This window comes from Oryzias latipes, chromosome 5 (assembly GCF_053564925.1).
Source record: "Oryzias latipes strain Hd-rR chromosome 5, Olatipes_Hd-rR_3.1".
Classification (NCBI taxonomy): domain Eukaryota; kingdom Metazoa; phylum Chordata; class Actinopteri; order Beloniformes; family Adrianichthyidae; genus Oryzias; species Oryzias latipes.
The window spans coordinates 22,252,684-22,272,940 of record NC_136241.1 but is presented as its reverse complement, the minus strand read 5'-3'; the positions used below and the strand labels follow the sequence as shown (position 1 = coordinate 22,272,940).

General features: G+C 40.0%; 1 protein-coding gene across 2 annotated transcripts in view; it reads right to left on the bottom strand.

Moving 5' to 3' along the window:
- Positions 1-20,257, bottom strand: part of LOC101160156 (receptor-type tyrosine-protein phosphatase gamma) — a 231,765-nt gene that overhangs the window by 9,743 nt on the left and 201,765 nt on the right. For both annotated transcript variants that reach the window (XM_078947503.1, XM_023955062.2), the window contains exons 9-12: positions 11,520-11,704; positions 3,969-4,077; positions 3,725-3,774; positions 2,520-3,108 (exon numbers count right to left, since the gene is read on the bottom strand). In XM_078947503.1, coding sequence (XP_078803629.1) covers positions 2,520-3,108; positions 3,725-3,774; positions 3,969-4,077; positions 11,520-11,704 — 933 coding nt within the window. The remainder of the gene's footprint in view (positions 1-2,519; positions 3,109-3,724; positions 3,775-3,968; positions 4,078-11,519; positions 11,705-20,257) is intronic.

Sequence of the window (20,257 nt, the reverse complement as noted above, 5' to 3'; positions counted from 1 at the left end):
CAGCTGAGCTGGGCCAACGCTTAGAGCTTTGCACACTCAGCATTCTCCGATGAGAATGTGGACCTGCCTGAACCGGGCTTGCAAACCCCCACTCTTTCATGTAAATCATCTCTCCTTTTAAGCGTCAGCAGCCTTTAATGCCGATGTGCTCTTGGAGATATCGATCTCAGGTTTCTCTGATCTCCCACCCCAGTTGTGGGAACCAGGGGGGGGATTAGATAATTACATGACATTTAAGACGCAGGCAACTCCAGAAAGTGGAGTGTCACCTGGTTACTAAGCCCACGCAGTAAACACCCACACAAAGACACCAAGTCTTCAATAGTTATTTCTGCCGCTGACAATGAAGAGGATGAATGAGAAATCAGACTAATCTCTTTCTGCAAGGTGTCCATGGTAACCGCTGGAGCATCCATTTGACTCCTGAAAAACTCCAGATGATGCCTGCGTTCAGTGAAGCTCCCTCAGTTTTTGGGCTGAGCTTCCACACCACCCAGACCCTGATAGTTGATCTGGAGCTTTGCCTGGAGCTGAACCACACATCAGACGGGACCTTTCCAGGTAAAACCACCATTGGCCCCCACTTTTTTATACGTGCACACATAAAAGCGACTGTTCTCCAGCTCTGTAATAATTCCAGCTCTCTGCCAAACACCATCACCAGCACACACAGAACACATGCATGCATTTATTAATGTGCAGCAAGCTTCAATTCCCCATACACGCACACATGGCTACAAATAAGCTGAATCTTCTTTCCTCCCTGCAGCCTCTCGCAGCCCCAGCTCCTCCAGACATGTGTGAAACTAGGCCAGAACTGGGATCAGAGCAGGAAGAAATAAGAAAGGGTAATGCGGGGTGGGGGGTGTGGACAAAACAACTGGAGAGACGGATTTTAACGAGGAACACCAGCACAAAAATGGGATGTGCTTGATGAAGCTCCTTTGGCTCCTCTATGAATTACTCACAAACACGAATGTGTCCCTTGTTCTTACATGTACACACCTGAGCAACATTTGTCTGGTAACCTGCAGGGTAAACAACATTTTGGTTACTTTGGCAATTAAAATGCTAATGAATGTAAGATCATTCATGTTCTTTCTTTTTCAGAAACAAACATGTGTCCCTTTTTTTTTATTAGAATCTTAAGATACATATACACCTAGCGTTTAAACATTAAAAAATGTGCCAAACACACATTTAGCCCCTGGTGTTTACACTATAAAAGCAGGGGGGGGCTTTTTCTTTTTTTACTGTTTACTACCACATGTTTACCACCTAAAGTTGGAAGAGGCTTTAGGTACAAACTTCGTGAATGTTGCCACAGGTTTTCTCTTTCACAGGGCTATTCTGATATATGAAAGACTTGTTTCATACAAGTCCTCCCGCGAACAAACTGCATTTTTTAATTTCTCCTTCATCGTCACATTTAAAATGTGAATTAAAAAGCACACCATGCTAATGTAGTTACCAAATCTGAGTCCCCTATTGGTCGAAGTTTGACCAATAGGAGTTAAAAAGGGTTTAAAAAATGGTGTAAAATGCGTAGCTATGCATGAATGCTAGAGTCTTGGATGTAAAAGGCGTGTTTAAGTGTGTTTACATAGACTTTTCAATGGAAGCGGCCACTTGAATGTCTGTTGCTGATGGCAGTGTGAACGTAGCTTACAGTTAAGAATGATACAGCTCATGGTTTAGATCAGTCTGGTTTAGTTTTGTATAATTTGAATCTGTCTGGTTCAACTGAATCAAAACATCCATCCATCCATTTTCAGAACCTGTTAAATCCCTTTCAGGATCACAGGTCCACAAGAACCAACCCAGGTACTGTAAACATGTAAACTTCACGCAGAAAAGCATCGAATGGGATTTGACTCAGGACCTTCTTGCTGTGAGGCAAGGGCGCTGACCTGCTTCACCGTGCAGCCCTGGATTAGAACTTATTCCATATTTTCAGTTGTCACTGCTGTGTAAGACTTCTTTAACAACGACGTTCTGACCCCACTCAAACTCTGGTCATGGTTATAATTCCTTCATTTTCTGTACCGCTTTGTCCCTTTCGGGGTCACGGGGCTGCCGGAGCCTATCCCGGCTACTTGGTCGTAGGCAGGGGATGCCCTGGACAGGTTGCCAGTCTGTCGCAGGGTAGAACATCCACAATCACACACCCATGCACTCTCACACTCACACCTATGGACAATTTAGAGTTGCCAATTAACCTATGAAGCATGTTTTTGGACAGTGGGAGGAAGCCGGAGATCCCGGAGAAAACCCACGCATACACGGGGAGAACATGCAAACTCCACACAGAAAGGTCCCCCATTGATGTATTTTTCATGTCCCCCAGCCGGGACTTGAACCAGGGGCCTTCTTGCTGTGAGGCAAGAGCGCTAACCACTGCGCCACCGTGCAGCCCGTCATGGTTATAATATAACCAAAAATAATTGCATTCACATTTGGGAGTTAAACAACAGCAGATGTCAGAAAGCATCTATCAGGACCCACTCATCAATACTTACCAGGGTTTTTCGAGGTAGGAAATGCAGAAACCTCAGCAGTGACCTCTGTGGTGAAAGGTTGAGCTTGAAGGGTCTTCCCCTCTAGCTGCTTTTCTTTAATTGGTGGACTATCAGGTGGATCCTGTTTCCTCTGATTCTTTGCAGGATTGTCGTCCTCTGCCCCATCCTCATCCATGTCTTCCCGCCTTTTCTTCTTCTTGTCTTTTTCCTTGTCTTCTTCCTCTACATCCTCATTTTGACAGTTGTCCTCATCTCCCTCAGTGCCTCCTTCATCACTGGCTGTGGCGGTCACAGCAGAAGAGGAGGAAGCATCCCTGGTGTTCTGACATGAGGGGACGGGGTTACGATTTGATCCGGCGCTCGGCCAAACAGAGCTGGGGAACGATGAGATGACGCCCCCACTAAAGGCAAGGCCAGCCAGTAAAGTACTGGTCACCACGGATGCCACTGTTGCCTGACTACCACTGGAGGATGGTCCGATGCCTGTTGCCATGGAGACAAAAGAGAAAGGAATGCCAGCAGAAGTCCAGGTGGATGAGCCAGAGGAGATAGGGGCCATGTCAGCAGAGGAGGCTGGAGACACTGTGGGCTGCAAGACAAAGAGATCCTTAAATAAAAAGGAGCCAAACTTTTTCTGTCCACTGCAGCATTTGCAGCGGTCTGGAAAGGTGGGATGACCCCACCATCACCGACATAAAAGATTAAATAAAATCTAATTAAGTTAAATTATAAATAATTTATTTAAGAATCTTTAAGCTCAAGTTCATGGATATTTTGCATTCTAAAAAAGAAAATGCACTTAGATGAATTAGAATTATGAAAAAGGCCAGAACAGAAAAGAAATAAGCTAATTAAATATTTTCATAATAAAAAAAATTCTAATCCTAAAATTGACTGAGGTTCTTCAATTAAAAACAAAAAAAGTTTCAAAATTAGTCCTGCAAACCTTGTATGAAAGTCATAATGTGTAATGTGTTCAAAATCTGTTCAAAATGTGTATTTGATAACTCGTCATTACTGTCTGTACATGCTTGTGCCAAACTACATGCTACTGTGACAAGGAAATTTCCCATTTGTGGGATAAATAAATAAATAAATCTAAATCTAAATAAATCAATCTGTAAACTGTTATTTCTAAATATTTAAGACTTTACAATTCCAATATTCAAGTAAAATGATAATTTCATGAAACTTGCCATCCTTACCATGCCGGTTTTTACAATCCGTGTCCCTTCAAAGATTCTGGTGGTGTTTGCTGAAACACAGGATACATTAAAAGGTGTTAACTTTTAGAGGAAATCTGTGGGATTGTCATCAAATAGCCTCAGAGTAAACATTATCATTAGCAACCAACCAGTTAAACAATCAACCAATTAAAGAGGCTGTTTGAAATAGAAATGAAATGGTCTTTAAGATGTTAAGGAGTATCTTGGGGGAGTTTATAATCACCTCTGAAGAGGATGCTTTGGCTGAAGTCGCTGCGCATGTCGTTCCTGCAGATGGCCTGCACTCGAAATAGGTACAGCACATCAGGAGAGACGGGAGAGATGATGGCCTCCTGGAAAAAGAAAAAACGAAACAAAAAGCAGGTGACGTAAAATGTCTGTGGAACAGCAAAATGTGTTTAACCCTTGTGCTATCTTAGATGACCCCACCCTTACATTGACGTGTTCTCCCTACCATGACAAAGGTGGATAAAGGTGGAAAAATTTCATGTAATCCATGGACACCAGTGAAGATCACAAACCATTGAAGAAAAAAGGTTCAGCGCACTGTCTAGTGGGTCTAGATGACCCAACTCCCAACATTAAAGTGCCTAGGATAGCACAAGGGTTACAAATGATTAAACCATATTTCTGACTTGTATTGGGTGGTGTACATCAATCTGTGTCCTATGTAGAGCTGTGTAGGCTCCCTAATCAACATTTGTGTTTCACTGCTGATGTTTACAGGAAAATCAGAGACAGATGTGTGCCCTTCAACAAGAGGGTAGTGAGGGGTACAGACAGTGACAATGTCAGTTACTTTAATTAAGGTTGCCAAAAGGGCTTACTTCCATTGACCGGAACAGCCCAACACCACAAAAAAACACATGTAGTGTGTGGATGGTATCCGGTCTGTCACAAAGAACAGGAAGAGCTCAAACAGGGGGGTTAAGGACAGCATGTTACCTGATACCCTTAACAGCTTGCACATCAGCTTTGACCCTGAGGACATCACACCACAGGCGACTTAAATGCGGGCCATAAAGGCCCCACAAAAGGCTGTGGAAGGCAGCAGAACCAGATGGCGTCTCACCAAGAGTCTTTAAGGCCTGCACCGCATAATTAGCAGGTGTGTAGAAAGACACCCTCAATCAATCTGTAAAACTAGCAAAGGTCCCCCAGGTGTTTAAGTCTAGCCTCATTATGGCACTCCCCGAGTTATCAACCATTAACAATTACTATGGCCCAGGAGCACTGAAGTGCATTGGAAAAGTTCTCACGCTTAATAACACCGCGATCCCTCACATGCTTAACTGTCTACAGTTCGCCCGTTTACCTAATAGATACATTGACCAGCCATTGACATAGCTCTTCATAGCACTTTGCAACATCTGGGTTGCAGCTTTTTCTGGATTAAAGCTCTGCTTTCAACACCAGTTAAGGTGACTGCAAAACTAAATGACCTTGGCATCCCGATCATCACCTGATTCTAAACATGCTAATTTGTTATGAAGCCTTTCCTTTAAGACTCCACTTAATCTAGAGTCACCTCGAATGTAAAAAAACTGAAGACTTTTTTTTTTTTAAATAACTGGAAATAAATTCTGACATTAAGGGACAAAACTGGGTAACGTAGCTAGTTATCCTTTCTATAGATTTTATTTTCAAAATCAAATTAGCATTTTATGTAACAATTTATTTCCTCCAATGTGAATTTAATTCTGAGATTTTCTTTTTAAGTTAGGCAAGCAAGTGGACTTCAATTGGCCAGTGTATGGGTTGTTGTTTTGAACAATCTTTCAGGTTTGGAGGTTGATATGGAGTTATATTCCTTTCACAAGTATTTTGTGTTTGTAAAATGATGTTCACAAATGTAATACATTTTGAACAACATTTGTACATCTGTAAGAATCAACTTGAGTGCAGAAGTATTTTGTGCTTTTGCATTACTAATTTGTCCTTGAGTAGAAAGATGTAAAAACGTGTGAATGTGTGAATTATTTGACCATGAGCAGAATAAATTACAACTACAAAATATATTTTGCACAATGTGAAAGCGTTTTCTGTCTTTAGAAATATTTTTCAGATCCTCAGAACAGCATATGCATGCACAAAAGTGTCTTACTAACTAATGCACTTAATCAAAAAAAAGAAGAAAAAAAGTTCAGCCATCAGCTACAATTACTGCTACCTCAGCAAAATGTCTTTCATAAACAGCCTCCCAGTGCTGTCAGCCTTTGTCAAATTTCACCAATTAAAAAAAAATACAGTGAGAATCTCCTTTTTGTGCACTTCTATGTACAGAGCAGGTTTAAAAAGGAAACAGTGTCTGTATTATAATTATGTATTTAACGATCACACATTAATAATAAAAAAAACTTAATCTACCTCACTGACAGTCAGTAGTTTAATGTGTGGCAACATGAAATAGTTTAACAAAGTAAACAGTGTCGCTCCTTGACACTTGTATTCTACCAAAGCCTATAGAAACAGTTATTGATCAAAGTCCAACTTGACAAGTCAATTTAATATTTTCTTTACAGGACCCAGGTCTCATGTTTGTATGACACCAGAAAAAAACTGCAACCTTGCAATGGAAAAACTATGTGAGGTTTTTTTATTGTGTTGTACTCTTCTTGGTGCATGGTGGTTAGGGAGCACCCTGCCTTAGCCCAACAGTGACTGGGATAGGTTCCAGCATCCCCATGATTCCGGAAAAGAATTGGCAGGTTTGGAAAATGGATATATATTTTGGACCATGTCAGTCGTACAGCCCTAAAAGCAGTTTCTGTTGTTTTCGAAGTTCGGTGGACAATAAAACAAACCAGGGGGGTCTGAATCCAGACGTTGAGGGGCGGTGTCCAATATGTTTTCCAGCCAACCTGCCTCTAAAGCTCCTTATTGGCTAAACACACCTGATCCAGGTTCCTGTGTTGACAGTGTTTACATGCTGCAAATTACAACTGGAAAAATGAGTATTACCTTTTTAGACTTCAAAAAGGATCATCTGCAACCATGTTTTTGACTTAGGAGAAAACTTTGGCGCTATGTGGCACAGTTTTATATATTGTATATTAATGTCCACCTTTTTTGGCAAGTAATAAAAAAACATCCTCTTATCACTCTGTTCCCATTTATGCCACTTCATGCAATTAAAGCAATTACATCAATGTTTTAAATCTTCATGAATCCCTGAAGCACACATATGTAGAGTGCAAGTTTAACCCACTTAGTCCAATTTAGCTTAGTCCAATTCAATAATGAAATCTTCCTTCTGGGCACACATATGGAGAAGGGTCTCCCTTGGTCTCCAACTGCATATTTATGTGGTAAGTGGTTTTAATATCGCTACAATATTTGAGCTCTACCTTTATTATAAATAAGTCCCACTAAGGTCTGACAAGGGGGAACGCAACAAGGACCACAATGAGATCTGCAGATATACTGTTTAAGGTGCCATCCATGCACCCCACAGGTAAACCATAAGGAGCCCATGATGAGATGTTTGCTGTGTTATTCAAAACATTTTATTTGAACAGAAATGAGATGAATCTATTTGGAGCTCTGATGAACAGAAAAAAACAGCTTTCTGATATCTGTAATAACTATATTAACGTCTGGAAATCATCATGGGAAAAAGGTCATTAATAATGTGTCACTTTATTTTACTGTTTTGAAAAACTAAGATAAAATCTTTAAAGCTTCTGAAGTGACAACATTTTTAACACGATCACTTCTCTGTTTTGACAGTTTTTTAACATAAGAGCAAATGTTGCAGCTTCAGCCTTGATTGCAGTAATGAAGTTAACAGGGCTCAGCTTTTGGTTGTAACATTTATCACTGCTTGACACAAAATATAAAAATATTAAGTTAATCATGTGATCAAGGATCCAGATGACTGATCATCTCAGTACCAACTGGCTAATTAGCACCCACGTGGTATGGTTAAGCTTAGCTTGTTAATATGTTTTTATTAATATGATTATTTCAGTGCTGTTCTGATGTGACACTTTGTGCATAACAATTAAGAGTCAATGCAGAGCCTGCATCAACATTTGAACCACTCTATCATGATTATTGCTGGGGGAGGGTTGGTGGTTGAAGGTGAAAGAATAATAATAATCCTGACAGGATGCAAAAAAAAAGGAACTGAGTGGTTGATAAAATGTGGTGTTGTAAGAGGCAGTTCACCAGCAGGGGGCACTCCTGTCCCTCAGCTGCTCTGCTCCTGTCTAGCCCACAGAGGCTCTGCCCAAGGTCACGCTTTCTGCTCAGCCCGACAGCTCTGCATCCCCTTCAGCTCGGCATTTGTATTCTGCTAGCCAACTGGCAGAGTGCAGTGTGGGAATGAAACTTGTGTTTCTTCTCCCTCTGCTCACTTCTGGGCCCTAACTACAACATTTGTAAATGAACACGTGAAGGAGGATGCTGGAGGTGGGGGTGGTGGTTCTGTGCCTCACCCCAATGACAGTCTGAGTCAATTTGAACATCTCTGGAAACTATCATTTGAGTTAAAAATAAAAAAAGAGAAAATGACTGGAGTAAGCCTGGTTAAGTTTGGAGGATTTCTATAATTAAATAATGGAAGAAGGAAAAAAAAAACACCTAATGCTTGAGTTAAAATTCTCAAAACATCCTCAATGTCAGTGAGCTCCAAAGATAATGTGAAAAACTAAAGGATTTCACAAAAGACTGAATTAATTCTACATTAGCAGATCCCCTATATACATCAGGGGTGTCAAACTCATTTTCTCCGAGGGCCACATCAGCATAGTGGTTGGCCTCAAAGGGCCAGATGTACATGTAACTAAATGTAATGAAAAATAAACGTAACTACTCCTGAATGTTAAATTACTCATTTATTTATTTATTATACCTTTTTAAAGTGACAATTACAGTTGCATAGAAAATATATTTTTGCTTGTTACTCTAGCATAAATCCTTTTAAATTTGATTCTGTCAGGTTAAGTTATATGGACAGTGTTGAAGTCCTTATGTATAGTTGCCCAATCCGATATTTCAAGTCCAATTTCCCCTAGATATGAATAAATACACACCAACTTTTATTATTTATTTTAAGAAATCAAAATCTTTCATGCTTCTGCAGGCCACATAAAATGACATGGTGGGCCAAATTTGGCCCGCGGGCCTTGAGTTTGACACATGTGCCCTACAGCATATGACAAGCTAACAGCTCCCTGAACTGGAGGAACACAAAAATTAGCCGAACAAAGTTCTACCAAAAACATTGTAAGGCACTGAAAACAGTCATGAAACATGTCTAAGGGTTTCCAGCTGCTAAGGATGATCTATAGATGATGATTAAAAGTCCCACTCTAATCATCTTTTTGATCTATTTTTAAAGCGTACAAATGGTATTTTAATAAAGATCATGCCATTTTTAGCAAAAATAAAAAAACTTGTGTTGTTTTCTAGCATAATTTCTGCATAGTGGCGTAGTTCATCAGAAATTTGCCTCAGATTTGGCCGTTGTCGCAGAACAACCCCCCTCCTGTTACCCATCTGTTTACACTGTCTCCGGCTAGCTTATCATACCCCCAACCTAACATTAGTGGTGCAACAACAAAAAAAAAGAAATATTGGAGCTATCCAGCTACAGTTTTGATCTAGATTCCTCAGATTTCCTCAGACGAGGAAAACGAAGACATACACAGCTCTAATCATCTTCAAGCGGACGAGTGTGAATGGAGCGGAGCGTGAGTGATTGTAGCTTCTATGTCACAGCTACAAGCTTTTTTAAATGCAGTTTTTTTTGTCATCGTCTGATTTACAACTATTTGAAAGCAGGAATATAATCTTAATTTCCTTTATAAATGTGCTCCATAGTGAGTAAAATGCCACAAGAATATGTTGAAAACACCAAAAACATCTACCTGCTGCTTACAAAGAATTTAAAGAAACCATAGTCATGATATAGAAGCTTTTTAACTGTTGGAACCACAGCTTGATGTTATTCTGTTGTCTCTGCCCTGCTGCTGCTCTATCATAAACTCATCCTCGTTTAAATTAAATAATTAATTTTAATGCTTTCAGAATCAGGAGTGAGGAGTTTCTCTTTATTCTGGTTTCTTGCATCCAACCTCATGAAAAACACCAGCTTTGCCCGCACTATTCATTATTCACAACGCATTCATTATTCAGCTGTGGGGCTCGTGCCTGATTTCAGTTTCAAAATCTCATGTTCAGACATGGCTTGGAATAAAAGTTGCCTTAAACCAACTTGATACGTTGAATTCCTCACTTAGCCTCGGACCATGTTGTGTGATGGGGCGTGCAGATCTGCGGACGTGCAGTCTGTGGAGAGCCTAAGGAGGTGCTCTACGTGCTGCTGAGGGGTTTTATGGCAGAACAAACATCTCCAAACTCAGCCTGACAAGCTCTTTGCCTCCTAAACATGGCAGATGAAAGGAGTGCATCAGAAAAAAGAAATGTGAGCAGCTGATAAAAAAAAAACCCCACTGAGCTCCTTTCCCTTTATCTATACAAAATGCACGTGCACAGACATTTTTAGATGCATCAAAAGACCCTGATGTGAAAAAGCACAACTGAAGGAAGTCAATAGCTTCAGTCCCCTCACCTTCATTGGACCAATGCTTTTTTTTGCCTATAACTATATGGAATCATGGGTGGAAAATCCAATTTATAAATTTAACATTTACTCCGCCTAAGGCTTAGTGTTTTGTCATCATTATGGGCCTGAAAGAAATCTCTAAAAGCTCAAATCAGCACCCCATCCCAGTCCGCTGAACATGAATAGAGCAGTTTTGGAGTTCAATAATTAAAAAAAAAACGTTAAAATCTTCTGATCACCTCTTTACTTCAAACCAAAAGCAGGTTTTCTGAGTCTGCTTTGGTTTTTTGAAGGAACTCTGCATGTTGTTTTTTTCAAACTTGAAGAGAAAATTTCCATAAAACCAGACACAGTCCGGATCAGAACTCTGTGGGACCAAAACATCCCAAAGACGTCTTGTACTGTGAGATAATGATTGGATGTTTGGGCTGCAGGGGAAGTCTGAGGGTAACAGATCCTCCCTGACGGTTTTCTTTCAACCAAAAAAGAGTCATCATCCAAAAGCTCTTATGCATCTGAATACGTCTGTCTTGAGAGGAGTTCTGGAGAAGCCGTCCGGCAGAGATTACAACATGGAGCAGTTCATTTTGTCCTCAAAAGTTCTTCTTCTTCCAAACTTGTTCTGACTTCCACAGATGGACAATCGTCTGTTTTTGGCTGTCCATCTGCACTAGGCATGAAGAATGCATGGCTCCTCCCAGTTTATATGAAACTTCAGAAAGCCACCAGAATGATGTAGAAGTTTGGGAAGTACTTCAGAAAACAGTTTCTGGCTTCGAACTACTGTGCTGACAGAATTGCTCAATCATTTTTTGTTGCAAGTCTAGAAAGACTTCATTTTATATATTGAAGAACTGCATATTACTTTCTCAACATTATAATGAGTTTATTTAAAATTCAGTTGACCGAAGTATTGCTAAGGTTTAAAAAGTTGTTTTTCCATTTGTTCTTCCTACCAAAACGTGAAAAAATCATCTTCAAAGATGAATTTTCTCTGAATCTTTCCTTGGAAGAACCTTTTAAAACGTCTTAAAGAGAACTCGATCTCAGTGCTGCATCTGAGCCTAAACACCAACTGTCTGTTCACTAGACCTCCTCGTAAATTAAAAAAAATTAAGGCTTCTGTCTTTCCAGTGGAAGAATTTCTGTGTGAACGTCAGGAGATGATGTGATGCTTTTTCGCGACTTCTTTTCACGTCTCACCAGTTTGTGTTTGGCATCGGCGAGGTGCGTTTCCTCAAAGCTGTCATCGTGGGCCGTCCAGCTATAGGACACCAGGAAGTGGAGGATGGGCGGATGGTAAGTGACCTCGGGTCGGGCCCAGCGAACCACAAGCGTGCTGCCATTCACGTGCTGGACCTTCGTGTTGATGGGGGCGCTGCTGCACACTGCAGGAAGGAAGGGGAGGCATGGAAGAGGAAGGTCAGGAAGTAGAAAGTATTAGCATGAGGGAACATGATAAGAAAGGAAGAATAAATGCAAAAAAGATGAGGGGTGATGCAAAGACAAGGACAAAAAACAAACTTAGAGAAAAATGATAGAAGAATACAAATGACAGGATAAATGATGAATGAAAGAGAGAAGAGAAAGGAAGAAAAATATGGAGAAGGAAAGATTTGGAAAAAATTGAAAAGAGGGAGGGTAAATTAAAAGCAATCAAAGGAAGGACACAAATAAAAGATTGAAAAGAAAAGCGAAAGTAAAGAGGAATGGAAGCGAGGAAGGATATGCTGATTTCATGATGATTGGAGGCAAACAATGAGAAATAAATGAAAAGATGAAGAATGGTAAATAAATAAAGAGATGAATACCAAAATCAAAATGTGAACAAAGAAGAGGAGAAAAGAAAAAGTAAAGTGGAAAGCCCCGTGTAAGGGTGATGAAGAAAAATAATGAAGTTTAAAATGGAAAAAAAAAACTGTCAAAAGGAAGAGGAGGCATCATTTGTTATCAATTCTGTCTCAGAGCCATACAGACACCCAAAGATTCATTGAAAAACATTTCTGTAAACATATCTGCTTCTAGACTTTCACTGATCTGATCATTTATCATTCATTCCTGCGCCTTCACTGCAGGAAGCTCTCTTCCTCCCTCCTGGTTCCTCTTCATCAAGCTCCAGTGTGAAGGTGATAAAGAACATGTAGTTTTCTGCACTGATGTGGCTGGTAAATCGTGTAAAAGCATAAAAAAAAAAAGGAGGCAGTTGTGGCATCCGTGACAACTGAAGATGCACATGTCTGCACTCTGACCACCAGATGTCTCTGTGTGAGAGCGGAGGCTTGAAGCTTCGGTTTGAAGGGTTCAATGTCAGGCTTCGAGCCTTTCTTCAAACACCTGAAAAAGCTCCAGCATTTCCTCATGAAACACACGAAGCAGCGCTGATGTGTTACTGCACGCCACAGCTAATGAGCTTCAGGAAATTCAATTCAGTTTCATTCAATTTTAATTTATAGAGAGACCATAGTCATCCGTAATAAAAAATTAAAAGTCACAGCAGTCCCATAAAAAAGCATAGCAATTAATAATCATAAAAATGAATAATTGTTTAAATTAAAATAAATGAAACACTGTCATGGATTAATGTTAAAACGAGGAAATACAAAAGGATTAAAGCAAGACACCAAGCTAAAATAAACTCCTAATATATTTTTTATGAAAGAGATGTAAATTTACACATACACTGTCTTATTGGACTAAAATGAAACATACTTCCAGCTTCTGTTTAAACTGTTTTAGTCTCATAAATAAATATCTCTTTAAACTATCTCTTAAATTATTAAGTATTTTTTATTCCTGCTGGAATTTCAGGCTTTTTATCCAGATTTCTGGCACCAGTTGAAATTTTTTCACATGTTTTGAATAAAGCATATTTTAGAACCTTCCATTTAAAGTTCCTGTTTAAAATCAGTAAGAATAACAACTCCTAAATAGGGATTCAGCAAGTGAGAATCTAACACAGTGAGTATCAAAGTGAATAGTAACACTGACAGATTTGTTTAGGAAAATAAAAACAAATTATGTTACAAATTAGCTACAACATATTTATACATTTTAATGAAACAGGTTTGGTATTTTGTTTTACCTTTAGCAATTATTTTACAAATGTTGACAACAACTAAAAAAGCTCAGGAGAGATTTCTCCAAAAAACTCCTCCTTTAAAGTCCTGCTTCATGGAAGGGGAGTGGAGCTTCTGTATGTCGCAACTAATTGAAAATAGGACAAAATAGGCTTAAAAAAAAGTGAACGTCACTATGTTAGTATTAACTAACTGATGAGTTTGTATCAACTATTGGCAAGAAACTAACCAGAAGGTATTTTTGTGAACAGCTGTTGAAAAACACACTCTTACGTAAACAGTACTGTAATAATAATGGATTGGATTTTTCTGTGCTTTTCCAGACCCTCAAAGCACTTACAATGTATGTCTATTATTCATTCATTCATACTTGGTGATGGTAAGCTACTGATGTAGCCACAGCTACCCTGGGGCAGACTGACAGAGGTGTGGCTGCCTGTTTGCACCTAAAGCCCCCCAGTGTCTTGCCCAAGGTCACAACGACAGTTGACTGGGGGGAGCGGGGATCGAACCACTGATCCTTCGATCATTGGACGATCTGCTCAACTGTTTGAGCCACTGTACAATCAGTGTCTTGGAAAAATTGAATTGTTTAGATAAAAGTCTGATGATCTTTTTTTTAATATATACATATATATATAAATAATATATATAAATAATCAATCAATCAATCAATCAATCAAATCTTTATTTGTATAGCACTTTCACATCTTCCAGACATCCAAAGTGCTGCACACGTATAACTACACTAAAACCATAGGTAAAATTCAAAGAAACACAGTAAAATGATAATAAAATCATCAATAAAAGAAAACACACAAAAAAAAAAAAAAAAAAAAAAAAAAAAAAAAAAAAAAAAAAAAAAAAAACTGTCTAATTATCATTCTCTCTGGTGTTAAAAGCCAATGTAAAAAGATGAGTTTTTAGCAGAGATTTAAAATCGTTTAAGGATCTGGCAGATCTCATAGACAGGGGGAGACGATTCCAGAGTTTGGGAGCAACCACTGAAAACGCTCTGTCCCCCTTGGTCACCAGTCGAGTCCTTGGAACCTCTAAGAGCATCTGGTCTACAGATCGCAGAGCTCTACGAGGACAATGGCTCTGCAGGAGCTCAGAAAGATAAGGAGGTGCCAGACCATTTAAACATTTAAAAACCAAGAGTAAGATTTTAAAATCAATTCTAAAAGAAACAGGCAGCCAGTGCAGAGAGCGCAGTATTGGTGTGATATGATCACGCCGTCTGGTCCCCGTTAGAAGTCGGGCAGCGGAGTTCTGGACCAGCTGAAGACGGTGGAGGAGAGACTGGTCGATCCCGGAATAAAGGGAGTTACAATAGTCCAGTCTGGAAAAGATGAATGCATGAACAACCCTTTCCAGGGTGTCATGGGGGAGATATGGCTTCACTTTACTTATTAATCTCAGATGATAAAAGCTGGACTGGACCACTGCACTAACTTGTTTGTCAAATTTAAAATGACAATCTAAAATGACCCCAAGATTCCTAATAAAAGACTGGTTAGAGTCTAATGACCCAATGGCACTGCTGCATCCTGTCAGGAGGTCCGTTTTCCCAAACCGAAGGACCTCGGTTTTACTTTCATTTAAGTTGAGGAAGTTTAGGTTCATCCAGGCTTTAACCTCCTCTAAACACCTTTGTAAGTTCTCTACACACTGGACTCCCCCAGATTTTAAGGGTAGATAAATCTGGATGTCATCTGCATAACAGTGATATGAGACATTATGTTTTTCAAAGATGGAGCCAAGTGGAAGCAGGTATAAAGAAAATAAAATAGGACCTAAAATTGAGCCTTGAGGAACCCCATGTCCGAGTGGGACCATTGTGGATGAGAATGGTCCCAGTTGGACAGAAAAACTCCTATTGGATAAATAGGACCTAAACCACTGAAGCGCTGTGCCTCTCAAACCAACAGATTGCTCTAATCGAGAGAGTAAAATATCATGATTCACCGTATCAAAAGCAGCGGTAAGGTCAAGAAGGATTAAAACAGCAGAAGCTCCAGAATCGACAGTTAAAAACAAATCATTGTATACCCTGAGTAGAGATGTTTCCGTACTGTGACGTGCTCTAAAACCAGACTGGAATTTGTCTAAGATGCCATAGAGCTCTAGATGGTCCTGTAGCTGAAGGTAAACAGCTTTCTCTAAAACTTTCGACAGAAAAGGCAGCTTGGATATGGGCCTAAAGTTTGAGAGAACAGAAGGATCCAAGCTGCTCTTTTTAAGAAGTGGTTGCACCACAGCATGTTTAAAGGCAGCTGGAACGCAACCTGAAAGAAGAGAAGTATTAATAAAACTGACTACCCAGGGACCGATAGAACTGAATACTTCCTTCAGCAGTCTGGGGGGAATACTGTCCCCTGGACAATAAGAGGGTCTCAGGTGCTGAACTATCTCAGAAGTTTCTGAGAGAGTCACAGGTTCAAAATGATCTAAAACAGCAGAAAGTGCAGATACAATAACAGGATCTGGGGTACAGGATACAGATAAAAGCCTGGCAGCACTTACTTTATCAATAAAATATCTTAAGAATCGTTCACAGAGTGCAGAAGAAGGAGTCAAGGATGATGATGATGAATCTTGAGGATTTAAAAGAGAGTTCAAAGAGTTAAAAAGAATTTGGGGCTTACTGAGATTCTCCGCCACATAAGAAGAAATAAACTGTGCCTTGGCACTTTTGACAGCTGCCTGATACTCAGATAAGCAGTTTTTTAAAATCTCCAAAGAAATGTGGAGCTTGTCCTTCTTCCATCTCCTCTCAGCCTGTCGGAGAGCGCGCCTGAGCGTCCGGGTGTGTTCATTGAGCCACGGCTCTGATGCTGAATTACAGCGCTTCGTTTTAAAAGGGGCAATAGTGTCTAAAATATTCTCACACACAGAGTTAAAATCATTTAAGAGCTGATCAACATTTCCATGCTGCTGTGTATCTAAAAGAAATGTACATTCATTAAGACCAGCTACAAAGTGCGACGCCGTCTGTGCATTGATCAGGCGACGTGGGCGCGCAGAAGGGCGCGAGCCGGGTACAGGCTTTAAAAGTTCGAACTCGAATAAAACGGGTAAATGATCAGAAATCCCGGCATCACAAACCTCTTTAACCTCTGCACATAACCCAAGAGTTAAAATCAAGTCCAGTGTGTGTCCTTTTGCATGCGTAGGAGACTGCACTAACTGGTTCAGACTAAAAGAGCCGGTCAAGTCCATGAAATCTTTTGTTAGTGGCTTGGACTCACAACACACATGAATGTTAAAGTCACCAAGAATTAAAATACGATCGTAGTCTAAAATAATAGCTGACAAAAGATCTCCAAAGTCCTGCAGGAAGTCACTGTTAAATTTAGGTGGTCGGTAGACCACCACACAAAGGACCGGGGATCCACATCTGATCTCCACAAGCTGGACCTCAAAGCTAGAGATCCCGGAGAAGCGGTCAGACGGGAGCTGCCGACAAGAAAACCTGGACTGGAACACGACGGCGACTCCTCCGCCTCTGCCTTTAGTTCGCGGGGAGCTGAAGAATCCACAATCCGGAGGCAAAAGTTCAGAGAATGGAGTGAGTTCACCAGGCCGAAGCCACGTCTCTGTCAAGAACATAAAATCCAGCTCTCGGGACGTGAAAAAGTCGTTCAGGATAAAAGTTTTGTTGGCTAGGGATCTAGCGTTTATGAGAGCTGAGCGGACAATCAGCTCGTCCGTGGCTGAAGACAAGGCCCGATTCAGCGGCCGAAGAATGCCGAAATCTACGCCAACGACCTGACGGCGAGACCGGCGGACAGGTGGAGCCGCCACCGGCAGGTGCGCTTGGTCAGCTAATGCCCCTGGCCAAACGGGAAGGATCCAGCGCAAAACTTTGCAGTCACGTCCACACCGTCGGATATTTCCTCTAGACGTTCTTCGGAGCGCCTTGATTTTCACCAGAACACCACTTCGCCTTCCTCGTCTCCTTGACCATTGCCTTCGTGGAAGATTGAACGGAGTGCGGCGCAGGAACGCCGGTATGTCCAATAGCGGTGATTCTGACGTCTTGTTCTTGTAAGTCCATTTTGACATAAACTCATAATATTGTCCGATGTTTAAGAGTGCTTGGCGATCGTAGACCAGAAGAGCAGATACATTCTGGTAACTAATAAAAAATAGTATAAACACAAAAAACAAACTAAGCAGACTGAACCATAGGCGAGCCGCACACGCTGGCGCCATAATGGTAGGCAGTATGCTGTATGCTGATAAGTACAAACACAGCAGCTGTAGATAGTAGAAAAACTTGTCTTGTTGGTAGATTATAAAAATCAGAGACGTTTTATTCTGAAAAATGAGTTCCAATAGAACAAAAAAACAGACAAGTCAGTTTAGCTTTCTCTTTTTTAGCTCATTATGTGTATTTTGAATGGGTTTTTTGTGTCTGCATTTGGTAAGCATGACATTTTTCTTTTATCCTGAGCTCCTTTCTGTCATTTTGGTGTCTGATCCTCAATGCTGGCTGTCAAGATCCACCATCCTCCTTGCTTTCCAGTTATCCCTGGCCTTTTTTTAAAAACTAGATTAGGTGATTGATGGTTTTGACTGACGGACCATGCACGATTAAGGTAGGTTGTGGGTTCCACATCACAGCCACAGGCTTTTTCGTCTGCTCCTGATTCACAATTTGAACAAAGCCATACTAAGAAATGCAGTTTTTATCTTAATTTTCTTTATATTTGTCCTCCACCATCAGAAAAAATTCCACAACAACATGTAAAAAACACAATTTTCGTCAAAGTAGGTCTTAAAGAAACAAGTACAGGGATAACGGTTTGGAGAACCTTCCTGTGATTGGAAACTGCATTCCCATTCTGGCATAGCACAGGTTAGGGGCTCTTTTTAAGAAGAGGAAAACCAAACCTGCATGAGAAAAAAATCAATAAAGGGAATTGTTTTAGTACATCATGCCTCAGGTTAGAGAATGTGCCCTCCAAGGCTACATAGCCACATCTAAGGGAAGTGAGGGTTCAATACTCCAAAAGTGCAAACATTTCCATCTGATTGTGTTTGTCCACCTTTTCTCATCAACCAAAACTGGCTCAATGGAGAAACACTTTCACTGAGCTGAGACCTCAACCCCCACACCCCCACAAAATCCAATACATAAGAAAAACAAGAGAGAAGAATATCAGAAGGTGACATTTTTAAGAAGTGTAAAAGAAGCTTTTATAAAACGCTTTAAGATTTCTCTGCAGTCTGATCTCTGAGGGGTGTGAGGGCCAGAATGTCAGTAATGAGGAGCGGTGCACTGCTGCTCAATGATTTAGGAAGCAATATTTTCAAATCAATTCAGTAACTGTTGCTGTGAGGCTATAAAAGAAGAAATGTGGTGATTTTTTTTTTTTTTTTGCCAACTTTTTGTCAGAAAAACTGGCGGAATTTTTCAAGCTGAGGGCATCAACTGCAGACCAGTTTATAAAAACAGATTACAGAGCTGGACCTTGTTACAGGGCCTGTCTCTCTGTCTGTCTGTCTGATGCTTTGGTGACTGCATGAGCAATACTTTAGAAGAACTGGTTGCCATGACAACAGAGTAATAATGAGCTGTTTGGTTCAATCAAATTTTGAAGGATGGAAGGAAGACAACAGAGTCATTGGGCAATTCTGCCGGAACTCTTCTTAATCAGAATAGAGGAACAGATGAAGCTAATGCCTACATGTAGGTGTATTTTGATCAGGATGTTGCAGATTGATGAGAAATATTGTTAAAACCATCTCTGCAGGGTTTGAACTGTTTATTGTCTAAAATGGATCAGTAAATGCTCACGTCACACACAGCAACTATTGCTGTTCCTATATACAGTCATGATCTACCTTCCTTAACACACCTTATTCTAATTTACAATGCTGATTGGAAAAAAAATACAGAAACAAGAATGGACATTGCATCTTGAAAGGCAAACCACAATAACAAAACAGATAACAATAATAGACTGAATATCTGCATGCTTCACTACTGTAACACATTGATGCTTATTTAGCGTCATGAAACAGGAGGACTCTGGCATATTAGTGCAACACATTAGCAATCACTTAGATGACCATAGCATAAAGAACATGCTAACAAGTCTACTAAACTCTTAACTTTTATCACTTCAAACCACTAAATCTTCAAAAACTCTTCATCTTTTGTGGTGCTTTTGAATAACTTCGCTGAGCCCGGCATAATATTAAGCGGTGCTTCTTCTTCTGTGTTGCTGTCAGTGGCAAATACTGATTCACACACTTTGCCTTCTATCAGTTGCTGCCATTTATTTATTTAAAAAATTCAAATATAAGATGCTCCAGAATATGAGTCGCACTCTTGGCCAAACTATGCAAAAAAAGAAAAATTGACTTAAAGTACGAAAAATATGGTAAATAAAGCTTCACTTCTTACCCTAAGGAAGCCACATAGGCCTGCCTTAATTTTTCTGTTTAGTCATCATAACAACATTAACTGTCACTTTATCACAAAAAATGTTTTCTTTTTCCTGATAGGAAAATAGTAGATGTCGTTGACAAAATAAATTTTGTTATAGTGTGATGGTGAGATAACAAAGAAAATACTTTGTTTCCTTATTCTACAATCTCCAACAAAACAAAGTAGTTTGTTAGAGAAAATGTGGAAAACCAGAAGAACCGATCAATTCATTTCTGATTACATTAATCGTGGTCTAACACAGGCACAGATTTCGCTGATGTTATCGGTCATAAACAAATCAGTCATCATCATGTAACGAGAACTGGCTACAAAACAACTTGTTTTCTCATGATAACGAGATAGTAGAAGTTATTATCACAAGAAAATTACGTTGTGATCATGGAAAATGGGCAAGAAAAAAA